Source organism: Culicoides brevitarsis, chromosome 3, assembly GCF_036172545.1.
Source record: "Culicoides brevitarsis isolate CSIRO-B50_1 chromosome 3, AGI_CSIRO_Cbre_v1, whole genome shotgun sequence".
NCBI lineage: Eukaryota > Metazoa > Arthropoda > Insecta > Diptera > Ceratopogonidae > Culicoides > Culicoides brevitarsis.
The window spans coordinates 23043105-23064634 of record NC_087087.1 but is presented as its reverse complement, the minus strand read 5'-3'; the positions used below and the strand labels follow the sequence as shown (position 1 = coordinate 23064634).

General features: G+C 32.7%; 3 protein-coding genes across 4 annotated transcripts; 1 reads left to right on the top strand and 2 right to left on the bottom strand.

The window, feature by feature from the left end:
* Positions 1-2185: 2185 nt before the first annotated feature.
* On the bottom strand, positions 2186-5142 carry LOC134834623 (uncharacterized). The gene is made up of 5 exons (XM_063849357.1): positions 4923-5142; positions 4672-4857; positions 2892-4612; positions 2755-2824; positions 2186-2696 (listed from the first exon to the last, which is right to left on the bottom strand). Exons 1-5 carry the CDS (start codon positions 5077-5079, stop codon positions 2503-2505), a joined length of 2328 nt encoding a protein of 775 aa, XP_063705427.1. The 5' UTR covers positions 5080-5142; the 3' UTR covers positions 2186-2502.
* Positions 5143-6872: 1730 nt separating this feature from the next.
* Positions 6873-12856, top strand: LOC134834511 (tyrosine-protein kinase transmembrane receptor Ror). Of its 2 annotated transcripts, XM_063849223.1 has the most exons (9): positions 6873-7372; positions 7431-7635; positions 7826-8029; positions 8084-8818; positions 8878-9145; positions 9210-9359; positions 10362-10442; positions 10512-10665; positions 11575-12856. In XM_063849223.1, exons 1-9 carry the CDS (start codon positions 7278-7280, stop codon positions 12434-12436), a joined length of 2754 nt encoding a protein of 917 aa, XP_063705293.1. In that variant the 5' UTR covers positions 6873-7277; the 3' UTR covers positions 12437-12856. The 2 variants fall into 2 exon arrangements, with proteins under 2 accessions (XP_063705293.1, XP_063705292.1); XM_063849222.1 differs by having other exon boundaries at positions 7826-8818.
* A 1053-nt stretch (positions 12857-13909) lies between these two features.
* LOC134834116 (inosine-5'-monophosphate dehydrogenase) lies at positions 13910-17862 on the bottom strand. Its single transcript, XM_063848667.1, has 6 exons — positions 17759-17862; positions 17442-17542; positions 17159-17309; positions 16968-17096; positions 15050-16119; positions 13910-14264 (listed from the first exon to the last, which is right to left on the bottom strand). The coding sequence occupies exons 2-6, from the start codon at positions 17519-17521 to the stop codon at positions 14159-14161; spliced, it is 1536 nt and encodes a 511-aa protein (XP_063704737.1). The 5' UTR covers positions 17522-17542; positions 17759-17862; the 3' UTR covers positions 13910-14158.
* Positions 17863-21530: the final 3668 nt, after the last annotated feature.

The window sequence follows — 21530 nt, the reverse complement described above, 5'->3', positions numbered from 1 at the left end:
GTTAAAAAAATCAGCGTTTGAACTTCCAAACGCTGATTTTTTTGTTACGTCAAATATCGACCCAAAACGATCAGAAATCATCTTTAGAATGAATATTTATTCAATTTTAGGCTTAAAACTGGTCAAAAAATGACTTGTTAAAAAATCAGCGTTTGAACTTCCAAACGCTGATTTTTTTGTTACGTCAAATATCGACCCAAAACGATCAGAAATCATCTTTAGAATGAATATTTATTCAATTTTAGGCTTAAAACTGGTCAAAAAATGACTTGTTAAAAAATCAGCGTTTGAACTTCCAAACGCTGATTTTTTTGTTTCGGTCAAATATCGACCCAAAACGATCAGAAATCATCTTTAGAATGAATATTTATTCAATTTTAGGCTTAAAACTGGTCAAAAAATGACTTGTTAAAAAATCAGCGTTTGAACTTCCAAACGCTGATTTTTTTGTTTCATCAAATATCGACCCAATATGATCAGATATCAACTTTAGAATGAATATTTATTAAATTTTAGGCTTAAAACTGGTCAAAAAATGACTTGTTACGTCAAATATCGACCCAATATGAACAGAAATCATCTTTAGAATGAATATTTATTCATCAGCTTTGAACTTCCAAACGCTGATTTTTTTGTTACGTCAAATATCGATCCAAAACGATCAGAAATCATCTTTAGAATGAATATTTATTCAATTTTAGGCTTAAAACTGGTCAAAAAATGACTTGTTAAAAAATCAGCGTTTGAACTTCCAAACGCTGATTTTTTTGTTACGTCAAATATCGATCCAAAACGATCAGAAATCATCTTTAGAATGAATATTTATTCAATTTTAGGCTTAAAACTGGTCAAAAAATGACTTGTTAAAAAATCAGCGTTTGAACTTCCAAACGCTGATTTTTTTGTTACGTCAAATATCGACCCAAAACGATCAGAAATCATCTTTAGAATGAATATTTATTCAATTTTAGGCTTAAAACTGGTCAAAAAATGACTTGTTAAAAAATCAGCGTTTGAACTTCCAAACGCTGATTTTTTTGTTACGTCAAATATCGATCCAAAACGATCAGAAATCATCTTTAGAATGAATATTTATTCAATTTTAGGCTTAAAACTGGTCAAAAAATGACTTGTTAAAAAATCAGCGTTTGAGCTTCCAAACGCTGATTTTTTTGTTACGTCAAATATCGATCCAAAACGATCAGAAATCATCTTTAGAATGAATATTTATTCAATTTTAGGCTTATAACTGGTCAAAAATGACTTGTTAAAAAAATCAGCGTTTGAACTTCCAAACGCTGATTTTTTTGTTTCGGTCAAATATCGACCCAAAACGATCAGAAATCATCTTTAGAATGAATATTTATTCAATTTTAGGCTTAAAACTGGTCAAAAAATGACTTGTTAAAAAATCAGCTTTTGAACTTCCAAACGCTGATTTTTTTGTTACGTCAAATATCGACCCAAAACGATCAGAAATCATCTTTAGAATGAATATTTATGTAATTTATGACCTTAAAACTGGTCAAAAAATGACTTGTTAAAAAATCAGCGTTTGAACTTCCAAACGCTGATTTTTTTATTACGTCAATTATCGACCCAAAACGATCAGCAATCATCTTTAGAATGAATATTTATTCAATTTTAGGCTTAAAAGTGATCAAAAAATGACATGTAAAAAATCAGCGTTTGTACTTCCAAACGCTGATTTTTTTGTTACGTCAATTATCGACCCAAAACGATCAGAAATCATCTTTAGAATGAATATTTATTCAATTTTAGGCTTAAAACTGGTCAAAAAATGACTTGTTAAAATATCAGCGTTTGAACTTCCAAACGCTGATTTCTTTGTTTCGTCAAATATCGACCCAAAACGATCAGAAATCATCTTTAGAATGAATATTTATTCAATTTTAGACTTGAGAAATCAGAATTTGAACCTCCAAATCTTCCAATTTTATTTTTTTTTATTTTGCCCCATTGGATTATTGACTTTTAAAATGGAGCATCGGATTTTATTTTTGACTTTCATTAAAAGGGCCTAAAATAAAAAAAAAAATTAATAAAAAAATATGCTCTTTACTTTTAAGTAACTTTTAATTTATTTCATTACTTTTTACAGTCTATTTTTCTTTGAATATTACAACTTTTATACAATAATAATTATTGTTAATTTTTTTTTTTAATTTCATGAGAATAAAAGCAGGATTACAAGAAGATTTCTAAATATTCACTTTAAAATAGTTTTTTTTTTTGAGTAATTCATGAGATTATGTTTTATACAATTTCAAACATTTACCACTCTTTAAATTTCTGAATAATTTTTTTTTGGACATTTAAGTCAAGGCTTTTTTTTTTTTTGAAAACTTTCTAACATTGAACATTGTAAGTTTTTTTTTGCAGAAGAATAGAGTCCGAAGAGTAAGTAAGTAAATACTTTTTGAATTCCTGTAGTTTTGATAGTTTTAAAATAATAAAAAAAATAAATAAAATTGTTAAAATCTAGTAACGCGAGACAAAGAGCTGCCGTTTGGAAGCAGGCTGAAGAATTTCATCCAAATTGGAGTCAATGTCCATTTTGTTCGTGTCGTTCGTGAATGAGTTTTGTAAACGGTGACCTGCCAGGAGATCGGAGGCTTTTTGCTTAGCTACCGCTGTGCTTGCCAAAAATGAGCGTTTACGACCTTTGTTGACGGCTACAATGAATAAAAATTTAAAAATAGATTCAAAAAGTATTTTTTAGAAGGAAATTACCGGCAGATGAGGTTAGAAGCATTCCATGTGGTGATTGTACGTTTGCAGTGGCGTAGTTAGTTCCCTCAGTCTAATATTTAAATATTTAAAAAATTATAAAAATTAAAAAGAAAAAAATTAAATTAATAAATTTTTACCTTTAATTTAAATTTCTTATCACTATCGACGAGCAGTGTCTTCCTCAAGTACAGTGCCTTGCGCGATATCGTCGATCCGCCGCCCATGCGTTTCAGTCCAAACGTATTAACGGCAGACGGTTTTGGCAAATTCGGATACAAGCAGGACTTGATCGCGCGATAATCCGTCTCAAACTGCTGTTTGTCGCTCACGTGATCGGCATCGTGCACCGTGGTGAGCATCGGAAACAATGACGAGCAGTCGGAGAGGAGATTTTGATCACAGACTTTGGCGTAGACATCACAGTAGTTGTCGGGAACGAGCGGCACCAATTCCTGCAACGTCAAAATGTTAGAGAGCAAATCGTGACTCGGCTTTGTCGTCATTGCCGCCGAGAAATTTTGCAAATTCGCGGTGTTGGCGTCGTTGGAGGTGCCGAGATCGAAGCGAATTTGATTGTTTGTGGGATCGTAATACTGTCCAAGTTGTTCGGATGAATCGAGTGTTTGGAATGTCGAGTTGTCGAACTTCATTTCGGTGCGACCCGGTTGTTCGAGGAGTGGCTGCTGCACAAAAGTGCTCGTTGGCACGTTATTTTTCATCAAGTAGAAGACCGAAAGGGGAAATGCGATGGTGCGACAATGCAATTCTGTCGTGCCCATTTGGAACATGTCGTTTTTATTTGTTTCTTCCACGAGATTCGTCAATTGTTCCATCGTGAGGATGTTCTGTTCGTTCTCTGCAGCGTCCTCAACTTGCGAAATTAGCTCGAAAAGCTCCTGAGGTGGCATTTGATCGGCATTTTGGACATCCATTTGTGCATTTGGCTCCATAACTTGCAGCTCCATGGGCTCCTCTTTCTTCACCACAATCGCGTTTTTCTCCAAAAGTTCAGCAATCGCCCGATTATCGATCCCTTGCACGACATCATGTTCCAATTTGCGCAAAACTATTGTCGGTAACTCGATTTGCTCCTTAATTCGCAGTGCCTCGCTCGTTTCCGACTGCTTTTCCATGACGCTCGAACACGAACTGCTGTTACTTTCGATATCGATCGAGATAATTTCCGGTGGTGGCTCGCGACCCATTTCCAGTAACAGCGCATCGAAGGATCTGGAACGCCCGAGAACTTCGCGTCGTTGCTGTACCGAATGAATTTTGCAGGAAAACGATCGAACGCAGGGTTTTCCGCCTTCTTCCGACGACGCATGACTCAAAACGCCACAATGCTTGTCCGGATCGTAGATATCTGCGGCTTTTTTGCTGTGCTTGCTATGGCGATGTCGACCCTTTGACGACTTGCTCGATGACGACGATGACGAGGTAACAGTTGTGGCGCCACTTCCAGTCGTTTTGCTGGCAGAAAAAGTATACGTGCTGGAATCCAGCGAAGTTGACGTCGCATTCACGATAAATTCGGGAACTTGCTTGTCCGTGCCGGGCTGCGAGTCGCTCGAATGATGCGAAATTGAGCCGGACTTCGACTTGTACTTGCTGCTACTGCTGCTGGATTTGCTGCTCTCACTCTTGTGTTTATGTTTGTGCTTCACGACAACATTTGAGGAATTTGGTAGGATGCCGGAAAAATCTTCCGGATTTTTGACGGGAGTTGAGCTGGTACTGCTTGCCGGGGAGTTGGAACTGCTGTAATTGTTGTCTTTGTCGCGACTACGCAAAGAACTCCCATTATTACTGCTGGAACTGGTCGTCGCGTAATTGGAAAAGTACAAGGAATCGGATTCTGTCGAAAAATATGAATTAATAAGCCGAAAAAAATATGAAGAACAAAAAAAAACTTACTTGAAGCCCTCAATCCTCCATTTGTGGATGACGAGTGATTCCGAGCGAGGTGATTTTTGAATCCTTGCGGCTTTACGATGGACCCACAATCGCAAACGACGGCCGAGAATTTGTCTGTTTCCGGAAAGAGCCCATACAATCCCATCAAATGCTCGTCCAGACGACTAACGAAAGTGTTGGCGTGCGCTAAAGACGGAAAGTAAAATGCTCAATGGCACGTTCTTCATTCATGCAACTTCCGACAGACTTACCATCTTTGTCCTTTGGCTCGAGGGCGACGGTGACGGCACTTTCATCGTCATTCTTATTGGGGTCCTTTGGCAAAAATTCAAGAAGTGTGTTCCATGATCCGAGTTTGTGGCGACTTAAAGCTAAATGTCCGCGTCCCCGAGCAGCCGAATCACTCATAGCAGTGCACTAAAAGCCTAAAAATTATCTAGTTGTCTCCTATTTTCCTAAATTATTGTTGCAAAGTTTCTTTTTTTTTTTTGACGAATTTCGGGTAGGCCGACCAGATAGTCTCGCACTCAACAGGGGACAGGTGTTCCAAAATTGCAGCGGGTCACCCTAAATTTCCAATGGCAGTTTGAATTTTTATCACGTGAAGCCGTTTGAAGAAAGGCTCAATTAGCTGCTTTTGAGGCCACTTCTCTTCTGGTAGTGTTTGGATCATCCGCTGTATCAACACAAGAGCCGCCATTCTATAAAAAAAGAGGTGAAAACATAAAAATTCAGAAAAAAGAAATCAAAGAACAAGAATTACAAAAAAAAAAATCGCATCTTGTTAAAAAAAAATGTTTATCCAATAATTTCAAATCAAGCAATTAATTTAACGAATTCATGATTTTTTCCAAAAGTTGCTTTGTCAGAAGGAATAGCAAACATTTTTGTTAAACTTTGAAATTAGAAGACCTTGAAAATTACTTTTTTGTAAAATATATAAAAACTCGTTTTTTAAATCGGATTAATTTTACTTTAAATTAGGCCGCTCCAAATTTAAATTAGAAGACCTTGAAAATTACTTTTTTGTAAAATATATAAAAACTCGACTTTTTAACTTTTTTTTATGATTTTTTTTCATCGGATTAATTTTACTTTTAATTAAATACAAATACAAATTTGATCTCAAATTCAAAAAAAAAAATCGATTGAAAAATTAAAATTTTTTAAAAAGAAATTTGTTTTTCACGTTGCTTAAATTTAGATTAATCTGTATTTCAAAAGGAGATTCTTTTTAAGGCAAATAAATTTTATATTTAACTTCTTTGTCGAATAAATTCAGGGGGAAAAATAAAAATTAAATTAAAATTTGAAATATTTTGACATTTTTTGAAATTTTTTGAATAAAAAATCATAAAGTGTAATTAAATATACCAAGTATAGGTCAATTTACTTAAACAAGACGTTTTCTATTAAAAAGGTACAGGTGAAAAAAATTTTAAAGTCACGTGACCAAAATAATTTTTTTTTTCAAAATTTTAATTTTGTAAGATTTTGTTTGATTTTTCTCTAATTTTGAGTTTAAAATTAAAAAAAAATAATATGTTAAATTTATAAAATGTTAAAAAATACAAAATAAATTCTTATGATTTTAAATTAATTTTTGAAATCGTAAAATATTAAAAAAAAAAATGCAAAATTGAAAACAAAAATCTAAAAATAGCGAATTATTCAATGAAAGTTTTCTATTTGATCGATTTATTTATTAAAAATAAAATTAAAATACAAAAAAAATCAATTAATAAATTTTATTCTTTAACTCGTCGAAGTTACTTCAAAAATTGTCCAATGGAAAGTTGTACTGGAAATAAAAATTCTCGTATGTGTCCTGTAAGGATGTCCTTTATCATGTACGTAAAATGGACTCTAATAGTAAATTTTGAATTAGCAGAGCCATTGGAAGAAAAAAAAACCGTAAAAGTTGTAATGTCACATGCGTATGTCCTGTATGTGTATTTCCACACATTATGAATGAATGTCTCTCCGGAACGTCAATTAAATTTAAAAAAAAAATATTTCTTCAATGAAATCATTCAAAAATTTCTTTCGAATTCCAATTAGTCATCATTTCTCATGAAAATCTTTCAATAAAATAAAAATTTTCTCAACTTTAAAAGAAAAGGAAAAATTTTTTTGACATTCGTCATTGTTTTCCATGAAGTCGTGCTATATGCGAGTACGCACCAAACACAAAAAGTGAGTAAGCAAAAGAGAGAGACGTCGTCGTCGTTCGCGTGAATGAATGAAAAATTCTTGTTTTCGTCGATTTTGACCCGCTATTTATGCAAATTAATTTGCATTGTGAATTAAAAAGTGGTGAAAAATATCAAAAAATCACGCGGAAACTAGAAAATCGTGAAAATTCGGGGAATTTCTGTGATAAAAGTGAAGCGAAGAAAAAATCAAAGCAGTCCCCTATATCGTGAATTTATGTGTACACACAAAAAGCAATAAAAAAAGTTGTTCTATGCAGACTTTGTAAAAACACATAAAATATGAGTATGTGAGAAAAGAAGAGGAAATGGAGTGTTTACACAACTTTCTTTGAAAAAGCAGTGCGATCAAATTACATTTGAGGCGATTTTAGTGAAGAATTCCTTGTAAAAATGTCAAAAATCCTATATTATCTGTGTTTCGCTGGATGTTTCTGTTACTGTTTGGCCCAATTGCCCGAAAGTGCAGTGGACGAGCACGACGAAGAGTGAGTATCGTCTATTACTTTTTTTCCGTACAGCCGATTTTTGAATGAATTTTCGCAGTCTCGGGATCTTTAATGCGCCGTCGGAGCAAGTGACGGCCCAGCCAGCGGCTACCACAACGAAAAAACCCGCACAAAAGGGACGGAAGCAGCAACAACAATTCCACGACGAAAATGTATCGCTATTGAGTCAGCCATCTTTGAATCCTTTGGGAATATGCCAAATATACACGGGCACGACATGCGAGAATTATTTGAAGAATCAGGTCAGTATCCTGCCAAACAGTTTTTTGGACAAAACATTTTTTTCTTTTCGATACATTTTTTGTGCATTGACCCCGTCGGTCGCTAAATCACACATAAAAAATGTACATCGCGCGACTGGAAAATGTAAATTTTCCGCGCTGCACGTACGTCTGTAGCGCTATACGACACTAACATTTCGTTACATTGCAGAGTGTTTTCATCTCGCCCAACATCACGATCGAGGAGCTCGAGGAGAGGCTCCGGAACGCGTGGTCTGTCATCCGGGAATCGCGTGATATGAACCCAAATTGCCGCGGATATGCGTTACCCAGTTTGTGTTTCAGCGTTTTGCCGGTTTGCAATACGCCGGAACTGACAAATCACCAATATTTCGCCAAAATTGCACTGTATAAGGCCAATTTAGCGGTGCAAGCGAGCAATAACAGTCCCAAACGTGGTCCAAAGAAGGACAAGAAACACCGGAAGAACAACAAAGGCACCAAACCGACGGAATCGCAAGATATTTTTGACACAATTGCTGCCGTGAATCGCGATAAACGTGCATTGGGTGATCGGCATTTCCGGAATTATGTGCAAGAAATGGACGAACTTTCGGATTATAACTTGTATGCGAGTCAAATGACGACATATGAAGCCCCGACGAGAAATACGGAAAATTTGCAGCGACTTTGTAAGAAAGATTGTGAGTTATTGGAGCTGGAATTGTGTTCGATGGAATATGCGATTGCCAAGCGACATCCGACAATTGGACAAAAACTCCCTTTAGAAGATTGCGATGAATTGCGTGAGGGATCAACTTGTTCGCACACGGGCATCGATATCGAAGCAGATCCACACCAAACGTGTTACTGGGACAAGGGAACCGGATATCGTGGCATGGTAAATGTCTCGCGCAGCGGCAAGGAATGCATGAAATGGACAAAAATCATGCGAGAAATTGCGGATTTGCCAGAATTGGCAGGACATAATTTCTGCCGCAATCCCAAAGGACAGGAATCGCAACCGTGGTGCTACGTGGACAAGCAAAAAACGATTGAATATTGCAATATCACGAAATGTGCGGAGAAAATGTGGTTGTACATCATTGCAGGAACACTGGTGCTGGCATTGACTCTTTTCCTCATCGTTATTATCATCTGTTGTCGCAAATGCAAGAAAAAGGGAGTCTCTAACATACAAAATGTAAGATTTTTATCAATTTTTTAATATTAAAAAATTTTTAAATTCGATTTTTTTTTTAGATAAATGTTCCGAATGCCGATAAAAATATTTATGGCAACTCCCGTTTGAGCTCCCCAGCTGTCGAAATGGCTTCGTTACTCAACAACCAAGAAGGCAACACCAATCCTTCAGGTCGTCCCAAACAAAATGCCGCAATTTTGAGAGTTCCTCAATACCGATTGGAAGACGTCAAATTCGTTGAAGAGCTTGGTGAAGGGGCTTTCGGAAAAGTGTACAAAGGAGAACTAACGACAAAGGAAAAGGACAAAATTTTCGTCGCAGTCAAAGGTAAAAGTTGACTAATTGACTTGTTCCGTTAGTTTCATTACTAATTCAAACATGATAAATTTAGCGCTCAAGGAAAATGCATCGGCCAAGACGCAGCAGGACTTTAAACGTGAAATCGAGCTAATCAGCGATCTGCATCACGAAAACATCGTCAATATACTCGGCGTGATACTGAAAAAGGAACCATATTGCATGTTGTTTGAGTTTATGTCGGGTGAGTCATTAATTTATGCAATGTTTCATGTTACTTTTTAAATATGGGACGAAGGGTAGTTCACCGTATTTGAGTTTTTAACTTCAAAAAGAGAAATTTAATGCAGAAAAATAATTTTTAATTTTATTATGAATTTCTTCGAATAATTTTTTGGAGAAAAATTAAAATAATCAGAAGGAAACGAATTTTTTTAAACAGTTTTTCGAATAAAAATTGTAACTACGAATTTCAAAATTTTTTTTTTAAAAAACTAAAACTTTTTAATTGAAAATGAAAAACATGAAATTATTCATCACAATAATCAAAATGAACTAAAATCGTTTTAAATTTATCCTTTTCACGAGTCACGACAATAAAATTTAATTTTTTAATTTATCCTTTTCACGAGTCACGACAATAAAATTTAATTATTGATAAATTCTAACATTTTAACAAATTTTGGTTTTTTAATAAAAATTTTTTTCTTTGAAAAAAAAAATTAAATGCTCGAAATAAAACTGAAAGGGTTGATCTTTTAAAAAGAGATTTGAGGAAAAAATAAAATTTTGAACGAGGAATTTCAATAAAAAACTTTTTTGTGTTTTGTTTAATATTTTAAAAGTTAGATTAAAATTTTATAAAATAGTTTTTAATTTTTTTTTCATGAATTTTTACGAAAAAAAAAATTTAATTGAGTTTAAATATTTTTAAAAATTATTTTCGTAAGTTTCATTTGAAGAACCTCGCCGAAATATTTTTAAACTCATTATTTTCGGTCAAAAATTTCGACTTATTTAATTAAATTAATTTTTTTTTACCTTCGTTTAAAAAATTTTAATATTTCATGAACTACCCTCATTCGCTGCCTCGTTATATCGATAGAAGCCATTCATTGACACACCTGTTGCCTCACACCTCTCGTTTATCGCGTTATAGTTTTTATCGCGTGACACTATTCACTTTATACCACCGCCTCCTGTTATTCTTTAGTTTATTTATTTATCAACGCATTTTCTTTTACAGAGGGCGATTTACATGAATTCCTCATTTCCAACTCCCCTAATGAAGGAAAATCATTGACGCAACTGCAATTTTTGTATATCGGTAAGATTTCATTAATTTTGTGAATATTTTATGAGTCATCATTGATTGAACAATGTTTTTTCCGTTTAGCGCTTCAAATTTGTGATGGCATGACATATTTGGCGAATCATCATTACGTGCATCGTGACTTGGCAGCCCGGAATTGCTTGGTTGGTGACAATTTGACTGTTAAGATTTCCGATTTTGGATTATCACGAGATATTTATAGCTCGGATTACTATCGGTAAGATCCTGAAAATTTTGCATTTTAATAGAAAATTTAAATTTGTCGCTTCAAAAATATTTAAAATTTAAAACTTAACATCTCACTTGTTACGAATTAAAAAAATTTAAAAATTTTAACGAAAAATTTCATAAAAATAACTCTCGAAAAATTTTGAAAAATAATTTTTTTTGAAAATAAATATTTTTGGAGTGGAAAATTCATGATGAATTTAAATACAAAAATTACTAAAAATTTAAAAATTTTTGAAATTATCTTGAAAAATTATGAAAAAAGAGCAAAAACGGATTTTTCTCATTTACTCGGATTTTCGACTTTTTAATTTTTCATTTGGATTTTTAAAAAAATTAAATTTTATGAAAAAATAAGATTTTAAATAAAACTTACCAAAATTATAAAAAATTTCGAAATTGAAAGATTATTTCAAAATCCTCTTTTCACAATTTTTTTTATTATCGGCTTTTTTAATTTTTTAGAAAAAAAAGTATTTGAAATTTATTTGGATTAATTTTTACCGCATTTCGAAGAAAAAAAAATGCGGATTTTCTCATAAAACTTTTCGTGTTTGTTGTTTCACCTTTTCAAAATATTTTCAAAAATTTGTTTTTGTGAGGTTTATAAATTTTTTAATTCATTTTTACAAAATATTTTCAAAAAAATTTTTTTCTTGAAAAATTTTGAAAAAAATTTTCGAAATTTTTCATTTGAAAAAAAAATTCGATTTTAAATGTAAAAAATTATAAAAAATTTCGAAATTGAAAGATTATTTCAAAACCCTCTTTTTACAATTTTTTTTATTATCGGCATTTCTTAATTTTTTAGAAAAAAAGCATCTGAAATAAATTTGGATTAATTTTTTTTTAAATTAAAATTTTACAAATTCTTATTTTAATTTTTCTTTCATTTTAGTGTCCAATCAAAAAGCCTCCTGCCAGTGCGTTGGATGCCCTCAGAGTCAATCTTGTACGGAAAATTCACGACAGAAAGCGACGTTTGGTCCTACGGCGTCGTTTTGTGGGAAATTTACAGCTACGGCCTCCAGCCGTATTACGGGTACAGCAATCAAGAAGTCATCAATATGATTCGTGCGCGTCAATTATTGCCGTGTCCCGAATCGTGCCCCGAATATGTCTACAACCTCATGAAGGGCTGTTGGGACGAACAAGCGGTGCGACGTCCTGCCTTCCCGGAGATCGGGCATCGCCTGAAAGTGTGGTACCAAACGCAAAAACGCATGGAACAAAGTGAACAAAGCTTGTCCAGCAGGAAAGGCAGTGCCCTGAGTATCGCCAGCAAGGGATGCGAACGAAAAAATTCCATGAATTTCGATGCGTCCAACGTGAGTGTTCGTAGTTCAATTAATCGCAGCACAAAAAGTGTCAATACGTGCGGCATCACCGAAGGACTTTCGGGCGGAACGAAACGCAGCACGACCGATATGGGCGACATGATGCAAGGGGCAGCCGGAGGGACCGGCGGAATGATCTTCAACGATGCCAGTAGTCTGCATCACAACAACCAATATCAGTTCAACGGCTACAACGGAAATAACGAGGATGCCGTGAGCATTAGCAACCATCACCAAAGATCCTATTCGCGTAACAAAAACCAAAGATCGCATTCTGTGAATGTGGATAATCATTCGATTGTCAGCGGCAGCGTTGCGAGTATCGTGAGCGAAACGCAATCGCAGCGACATTTGTATCCGCCGCCATCGGGACGCAGTAGCAACTCGCTAAAGAAGCAGGGTTGCAATCATCATGCCAAATAGCATAGCCATCATCATCACAAGAAGCGACATCGACACCACAGTCGCGGCGAAGATGAACTCACGCAGTCTCAGCACCTGCAGCAGCAGCAGCAAACGGATGATGTCAATGCATGAATTATAGTCTAGCAACAAAACGCCTGCAACTTTTAACTTATTTAAGGTTAGGATTAACGGTAGTTTAGGACAAAATGTATTTTATGGTGAGATTGAAGTCAGAAATGCTCGAATTTTCGTCCCTCTAATGCTTAAAAAGCAGTTTTTGGGACTTTTTTGATTGAAAAATAAGAAAATTCATGCAAAATTAAAAAATAACGATGCCAAAAACTCCCCCAAATCGGAAAAGGCATTTAAAAACTGACTTCTTTCTTCCACCATCGCACGTATTTTAAATGAATTGAAGTCCCATTGCGGCACCAAGCATCGAAGGAACTGTTTAACTCTGAATTGACGCGAGTTTTAGGATAAATTTAACATAAAAAAGGGAAACAAAGAAAGAATCTCTATTGAAAAAAAGTCTAACATACAAAGAAACTAACTAAATCTAAAAAATAAAAAAAACTAATTATTATTATTAATTATTGTTTAATGGATTGATGAAAAAATAACCATATTCTATAAAAAAAATATTAACATTCGAGAAAAAAAACTAACAAAGTATTAATTGTAGACTAAAAACTATAAATATCTCTATATTAACAACAAAAAAAAAGTAATTATATACAAACAAGAAATCTCACACAAGGACACATTATAACTTTATACACACAAAAAATGACTATTTTAGAAAAATGGAGCAACGAGGGCTCTATTGGCCTTTTTACGTACTCTGCTATCAGTTAGAACGATGGCCTGAAGCGAAATTTTCTAACCCAGTGCTGTACATAGATAGAGACAAACATACATACAATGTTATGGTTTCATCCTTTTTGACCAGAAAAAAACTTTAAAACCAAATTGCTTCAGTCAAGAAAAAATTTTTTATCCAGTTTTTTAGAATTGGCTTACAATTAAACTCCTTAAGCGTCATTTTACTTACACTTCTCTTTCAAAATTTAAAACCAAATTTTTTCCACATAAATATTTATCTTCTTCTATTTAAAATTATGGATAAATTGATTGATCATCGTATACATTTAAAATTCGAAACCTTTTTTATCGATCCTAACACTTTTTTATACATTTTTAAATATTTATTTTTTTTAAATATAATTTTGACTTTAAGTCCCAGTCATGCATTTTCAAACCAAAAAAAAAAAACAATTTTAACAATATCACTTGAACAGACTGATTTTTTAAGTATTTTATCATTTTATGGTCCTTTTGGCTCAATTTTAAATTTTTAATGACAAAAAAAAATAGAAACGGAAAATTAATTATTTAAGAAGGAATTTTATTACCTAAAAAAATTAATTAATTGTAAAAAAATGATAGAAAAAAAAATTAGAACAAAAAAAAATACATCATCATCAAAAATTTAGTGCAGTAATAATTTTTTACAATTTTTTATTATATTAATATAGTCGATTAGTGGTAATTAATATTTTAAGGGTTTAACATTAATATGTATAAAAAATGCAAAAATTAAATTTAGAAGTAACAACTTATATATATATATATTATATATTAAAAAAATATATAAATAATAAAAAATGATTGATTGTATTACGGAAGAGAAAAAAAGGGTTAAGTTTTCTTTTTGTTGGAACATCCGCTGTCGTGATACTAGAAAAGACGTTTCTCGTATGAGAAGAGACTGTGGACATTGCCTTCAGCCTGCGCCGAATGTGTGCGTTTGATGAACCGGAGTTTGCCGTTGTAGATCATTTCTCTGCAAAAAATAAAGAATAATTAATTTTTGCTCTTAATGGCGAATAAATTTAATATATCAATTTTTTGTCTCCCCCCCTCGGATTTTGTCGAAAAAATTCAGGGGGAAAAATAAAAATTAAATATAAAATACAAATATTTTTGACATATTTTGGAATTTTTATATTAAAAAATCATGAAAAATTACTGTTTATGGTAAAATTATATAAAAAACTAAAGAAATTTGCTTAATTACGACATTTTCTATTGAAATATTGAAAAACATTTTTTTGAAAGTCACGTGACCAAAATTGTTTTTTTTCAAAAATTTATATTTTGTGAGTTTTTGTTGATTTTTCTTTACTTTTAAGTTCAAATTTTAAAATAATATAAACTAAAATTAAATAAATGTTAAGAATCAACGTTTAACGTCTAAAACGTTAAATAATTACAAACAAAAAATTCAAAAATATTTATTTTTTTATTCCCCCCCCCCTCGAGAAAATCCTCATGGGACAAAAAATGAAAATATTAAATTTATTCGCCTAAGTTAGAATAAAGGTATATTTTTTTGATCTATTTATTTATATTTAGGCCGCTCCAAATGAAAATCAAAAATAAAGTCCGATCCCCCAGTCTTTTAATTATTTTATAAAAATATTAGTGAAAATATTTTTTTTAAATTCTTGAAAAATTATAAAAATATAAAACACAGCAATTTTCAAATGAAATTTAAAAGTTTTAGATTTTTTTTTGATTTTCAGGCAATTTAAGGGACAAAAATTTAAAAAAAATTATAAAATTTACCTTAATTCCTTCACAGATCTTGCGCCAATGTCTTGACAACTGTGTTGGATGCCACATTGGAGATAGGGGACAAATCGCAAGACCGATCCCTTATCTACAATACTGCCACTAACACCTTGGGCAACACGCAATTTATCCATGTCTGTGTGATAATAACGACTTCCGGCACTTCCTTTGCCATCTTTGCGTTCCATCGCCTCCAAACTACCCATACCACGGAATTTCTTAAGTCTCACGCCATCCGAGAAGAAATATTCGCCCGGAGCTTCTGACGTTCCTGCCAACAAAGATCCCATCATTACGGTACTGGCACCCATTGACAACGCCTTTACACAATGTCCCACACTTTGGATACCGCCATCGGCAATCACGGGCACTCCAAACTCCTTCGCATACTGACTCACTTGATAAACGGCTGTCGCTTGAGGACATCCGCATGCCATCACCTCCTGCGTAATGCAAATCGATCCGCTTCCCATACCAACGCGCAATCCATCGACGCCCGCATCAATAAGATTCTTTGCTTGAGCACGCGTCACGACATTTCCACCGATCACCTGCAACTGCGGATACTTTTCCTTGATGTATTTGATCATTTGCACTTGATAAACGGAATTGCCTTGCGACGAATCGAGCACAATCACATCCACACCATTATGCACGAGCAAATCCAAGCGATCTTTATCGTCTTCTCGTGTACTAATCGCAGCTCCGACCAACAATTGTTTGTTACTGTCCTTCGAAGCGAGCGGATAACTACGTGCCTTCTTCAAATCCGTACGAGCGATCAGTGCCACAAGTTCTCCCGCCTCATTCACGATCGGTAATTTGCCTTTTTTGCTCTTTTCCAAGATGTGATTGGCCTCTTGCAGTGTAACGCCGGCGGGAGCTGTTGTCATATCCTTTACGGGAGTCATGACTTTGTCCAAGGTTAACGAAAGTTCATGTTCACGGAAGTCAATGTCGCGCGATGTGACAATACCTACTAAACGACCTCCTAATTTACCGTTTTCAGTAATTGGCATGCCAGTGAAACCATTTTTACGTTTGGCCTCTAATACATCTGACACCTAAATTTGTTGAAAAAAAAGGAAAAAAGTGATGAGTTACTTAGGAAAATAGAAACAATTAAAGGAAATTGGCTTTTCATGTTAAAATAATTACTTTTAGAAAGGAAATTGATGTTCGACAAAGGATTCGACATGCGATTATTCAATAAAATTGTGTCATTTTCTCAAGGAATTCTATTTTTACAGTCTAATTGAAAGTGTATGGAACAAAAATAATTAAAGCCAATTACAATGTAATACTTTTAGGGAGCTTTTCGATCGTTGTTTTAGAAATTTTTAGCAGTATTTAAATTTTAACATGGATTTTTTTCTCAAAAAAAAAATGTTTTTACAATTTTTTTTTGTAAATTTATTGTTTAAATTTTTTACAATTAATTTTAATAGTTTTTATTTTTTTAAATTTGAAATCCAATAAGTGAAAAAATCCATTTAAAATTATATTTTTTTTCAATTTTTCAAGATTTTTTTTTCATAAATTTTTAATTTTGTTCTTTTTCCATGGAAAAATATTTTTCATAAAATTACTTTCATAAATTCAAATAAAAAATTGCAAAATAATTTTTCATAGGAATAAAACGTTTAAAAAAGTTCAATAATTTTCGAAAAAATGTTTTTAGAGAAGAAAATTATTTTATAAATATTATTTTCAATACAAAAGTTTAAAAAAATATATAAATTTTTAATTTTTTTTTTTTGAAAAATTATGAAAATATACCAAAAAACGGAAAAATGGATGAAATTTTCAACTTTTTTTGAAATAGGGCAAGGGACAAAAAATTTCTAAAAAAAATGATCGAAAAGCCTCCTAGAAAGAAGCACTTGAAGTGTTTGCCTAGCAATAAATTTACCGTTTGAGTGGGGCCCATTACATATGGATCGCGTATAAAGCCGTGCTTGTACTTTTTCACTTTATGCACTTCATTCGCTTGATATTCCGGCGTACAATTATGATGAATGATGCCAATGCCGCCACACAACTACAGAGAAAAAACGTAAATTTAGAAGATTTTTTTTTTGCAAATAACTCTCCGATACTCACTGCCATTGCGATTGCCATGTCCGATTCCGTAACTGTATCCATGGGAGACGACACGAGAGGCGCCTTCAAGGTAATTCCCTTGGTCAAGGGCGATGACAACTCCACATCGTCTGCCGTAAAATCAATATAACCCGGAAGAATGATAAAATCACTAGAGAAACAAAAAATTTGATAAGAAATTTTCTCTTGGTTTCTCTCAAAATACAATAGAAACTGTAACTATGCAATATTTTTCTCATTGCACTCTTCTTCCGTCGTCTCTAAATAAACACACAATGCTTACTTGTAAGTTAATCCCTCGCAATTTGCGAAAAGCTCCTGACACGAAAGGCCATCGAGTAACTCGGGATTTGTGTTTGCCATATGGAAGCTGCTATTTTTCACCTAAATCAATAAGAGACACGCGTTAATTGCTTCACGATTCCGGTTCCATTGAGAAACATTTCGAAAGAACACGTGTTTTATGTTTTTTTTTCAATACAAATAACTTTATTAATTACATGTGAGAGATGCCTCTCTTCCGTATTGCATTAATTAATCAAAAATTCTAACATAAAACAGTGTTGATGAAATATTTTCTTTCGTTTCAGAGCGACTTACGTTGATCTAATTGGAATAATTCGGAGTGAAAAGTTATCGGGACCAGATGCTGATGCACTTCTAATCAGAACAACTGTTTGAGCCACAATAACAGTATCGAAAGACTCTTTATTTATGGCGACATTCATAAACAACAGAAGGACCAGCTTCTATGGATCACGTATATTTTGTTCTAAGAAATTCAAAAATTGTTTTGTGAATGACGCCTAAAGTCCCAATCGTATTCTTCATAATAGAAATCCGTATGTTGTGTACTGTTGTTGTGTGATATCAACGATTTTACTTATTGGGTCGTACCGTTTTGAATGGAGAAGGTAAGTACTTTTTGACCGTATTTCAAAACAATTGCGGTATTATTTTAGGATTTACTTATTTGGAGAATGTTGATGGTTCGGTAGCATAATAACAATTGATGGCGGAGCTAGAGGACTTTAAACAACGCATTAGAAAAGTACAAGGTGCTTTCGCATAATTGAAGCTAATACAATGCATCATTCAAACCAAATCTAAGACAAAGCTAGGAACCTTCAACTGAAATCTCAAATCAATTCTTGAATGCGTCATGTAGATGCCATCGTTTAACAGCCGATAGAGCCCTTTTCGAGTCTATACATAACAATTCGTGATTTTGCTTACATCATTTCGGCTGTTCAAGTTATGATTTACCGCGCTACCATCATCGTCTGAAATAACCGAACATACATACCATTAAAGACAGATATGAAATGGTTAACTCTACAGCGCTGAGAAGCCAATTTAATCCTACAACAGTAGTAGAAAAAATTTGTTTAAAATTTGTTTACAAAATTCAGTCAATTTTTATTTGCAGTATTTTTTTTTTAATAATATTTATCAAAGTTCAAAATCAGTGAACATCATCGGAAAATTTTTGAAACTATCTCCGGTCGTGACCAATACTAATTGTTTTACGAAGCACCAAAGTTAAGTAGTAAAATCAATCAAGCCTCTGAAAACTCAGTCTGCGACTCCGGATTCTCCGGATTATCATAATGCATCATGTCAGTGCGTAAAAAGTGTACTGTTTGTCTTGTTGCAAATGTGTTACAGTTTTTTATGTATTTATTTGTCAAAATTAAGGAATGAAATTTATTTATTCATTTATTGCAACAACAGGTTTAAAAGCCTTGGCTACATAAAAACTAATTTTCATTTGGGGCGAAAAAGCCATTGGAGAATCCGCCGGCATAATAAACCCATCTTTTCAAAAAACATTTATTCATAGTGTTTCGTCATCCTTCTCAGAGTAAAGGTCCTGCATCCTTCTTACGATGGCCACCGAAAACAAAAATACACAAAATTAACAAAGAGCAACATCAGGGCTTCGACAAAACATTTACAAGTTCAAATTACCTCACAGCAAAATGTTGTCTTTCATGTGGTTTGTCCTTGAATTGCAGCACAAAGCTCTATTTTGGTTAAAATTAAACGCTTCTGAAATTTGTTTAAATGTTCAAAATGAAATTGATTTGACTAAAAAAAATCCTACAACGTCACCATACAATTCTATGAAATTAATAAATAAAATAAAAACTGGTAAGTTTCGCTTGACGTCACGTAAAGAAGTTTTTTTTTAAACCCTTAGGGCTCAAGGTGATGCAGTCCGCCAAATTAGGAGACAGCGTATATACCAAGATTTGTACAATATATATTGCACATTACAAAACAGGTTATAATTTCGATTCTTGAAAACTGTACTCCAAATACTGGACTCCATCTTAGAAATCCCAAAAGTCTATATCTTAAAGCAGTGAATCATGTACATTCCCTTTATTCATCTTTTTATTGTATAAAAAGAAGAAAATTTTCTAAATCACAGTTAGTGTACGACAGACTTTAAAGTAAATCAGTAAAATTAAACAAAAACATCAAAATGTTCAATTTCACCATTAACTACAAAGGAGACATGTGCACGATCGAGAATTTGCATCTGACCAAAGATGATGAATTCACCCTTTCGAAACAACCTGATATCATTGAAAAGCTAATCATCAAAAATTCAACTATTCCACGTTTGACTGAAAATCTGCTAGGGGCATTTTCAAATCTCAAAAGACTCCATGCACGAAATAACCAAATAAAAGAAATTAGTAAAAATGCATTCGTGAATTGCAAAAACTTAAAAGAAATTTTTCTCAGTGAAAACGTGATTCAAAACTTGGAAGAGAATATTTTCAATCGAAATCCGGAAATCACCTTAATTGATTTAAGCGCAAATCAATTAACTGACTTACCAAAGAATATTTTTATGAATTTAAAAAATCTTAGATTTCTTTATTTAAGTGGTAATAGATTCACAAAGATATCGAAAAAACACTTCCAGAACTTGAAAATTTTGAAGGTTTTTTATGCTGATAATAATCAATTTTTGGATTTCAAAGCTGAGGCGATATGCAAAATGTGTGATTTAACTATTATTTCTTTAAAAAATAACAAATTTAGTCATGATGTTGTAAAAAGATTAACAAAAGTTTTTAAAGAGTCCAATATTTTATTTGGGAATCTTTACTACATTTCCGATAAGGAACACGACAAGCTAAAAATGTCCAGGTTAAAGCAAAAAATGAAATTTTTTGAAAAAACGGCAGAAATGTTTCAACAACAAATGAAAATAATGCAACTACAACTGGAAAATCAACAAATGACCATCAACCATTTACGGAATCACCAAGAAAGATCGGAAGACTTGGAGTTTTGGGATTATGAAAACAGTAAATTATTTAGCGATGACTCTTTGGACTGTTCAAACTTTTTTTCAGAGCAATAAATATAATTTTTTTTTTCTTAAAATTTTAAAGTGTTTAAAAAACTAAATGATATTTTCAATTTTACATGTTTACTTTGAATAAAAATATGTCAAAAAATCTTTAAGCGTTCGATTATTTCTGACAAATTGAAACGAAAAATCTTAAATATGAATATTTTCACGATGTTGCATTTTTTTTAATCCCCTCCGCTGAAATCTATCAAAAATTCTGTGGTTCGAAACTTACCTTTGTAAAAAAACTATATTGAATTTTACCTAAAAACCTATAAATCAAAGATTTTTTAGAATGTTAACTCAGGCGAATAAATTTAATATATCCATTTTTTGTCTCCCCCCCCCCTCGGATTTTGTCGAAAAAATTCAGGGGGAAAAATAAAAATTAAATATAAAATACAGATATTTTTGACAGTTTTTGGAATGATTTTATGGAAAAATCATAAAAAATTACTGTTTACCCTAAAATCATACAAAAAGCAAAGAAATTCGCTTAATTAAGACATTTTCTATTGAAATGTTGAAAAATGTTTTTTGAAAATCACTTGACCAAATTTTTTTTTTCAAAAATTTTTATTTTGGGAGATTTTGTTGATTTTTCTTTACTTTTCAGTTCAAATTTTTAAATAATATAAACTAAAATTAATTAATTGTAAAGAATCATCGTTAAACGTCTAAAAACGTTAAAAAATTACAAACAAAAAATTCAAAAATATTTATTTTTTTATTTCCCCCCCCTCGTGAAAATCCTCATGCGACAAAAAATGAAAATATTAAATTTATTCGCCTCAACTAAATTGTAATCATTTAAAATTTGTTGTCATTTTTACTGTTTTATTTCAATTTTATTTAGAGTAAAAACTACAATTACATTCCTTTTTCATTAATATTATTTTTTATCCTTTTTAAATATAATTTTATCTGTTTTTTTTCACATAGTATATAATTAATTAATATATTTACCGAAATCTTAAATTCCTATATATTTTTTCA

What these genes read in the sequence shown, in the direction of transcription:
- LOC134834623 (XM_063849357.1), bottom strand. Translation starts at nt 5,079, where the DNA reads ATGAGTGATTCGGCTGCTCGGGGACGCGGACATTTAGCTTTAAGTCGC. An exon ending in CGAGCCAAAGGACAAAGATG is followed by an intron (nt 4,858 to 4,922) that starts GTAAGTCTGTCG and finishes TTCCGTCTTTAG; the next exon opens with CGCACGCCAACACTTTCGTT. An exon ending in TGGAGGATTGAGGGCTTCAA is followed by an intron (nt 4,613 to 4,671) that starts GTAAGTTTTTTT and finishes ATTTTTCGACAG; the next exon opens with AATCCGATTCCTTGTACTTT.
- LOC134834511 (XM_063849222.1), top strand. Translation starts at nt 7,278, where the DNA reads ATGTCAAAAATCCTATATTATCTGTGTTTCGCTGGATGTTTCTGTTAC. An exon ending in AGAATTATTTGAAGAATCAG is followed by an intron (nt 7,636 to 7,825) that starts GTCAGTATCCTG and finishes GTTACATTGCAG; the next exon opens with AGTGTTTTCATCTCGCCCAA. An exon ending in AATTTTCGTCGCAGTCAAAG is followed by an intron (nt 9,146 to 9,209) that starts GTAAAAGTTGAC and finishes TGATAAATTTAG; the next exon opens with CGCTCAAGGAAAATGCATCG.
- LOC134834116 (XM_063848667.1), bottom strand. Translation starts at nt 17,521, where the DNA reads ATGGCAAACACAAATCCCGAGTTACTCGATGGCCTTTCGTGTCAGGAG. An exon ending in TGCGAGGGATTAACTTACAA is followed by an intron (nt 17,310 to 17,441) that starts GTAAGCATTGTG and finishes TTGTTTCTCTAG; the next exon opens with TGATTTTATCATTCTTCCGG. An exon ending in AGATCTGTGAAGGAATTAAG is followed by an intron (nt 14,265 to 15,049) that starts GTAAATTTTATA and finishes TATTTTTTGCAG; the next exon opens with AGAAATGATCTACAACGGCA.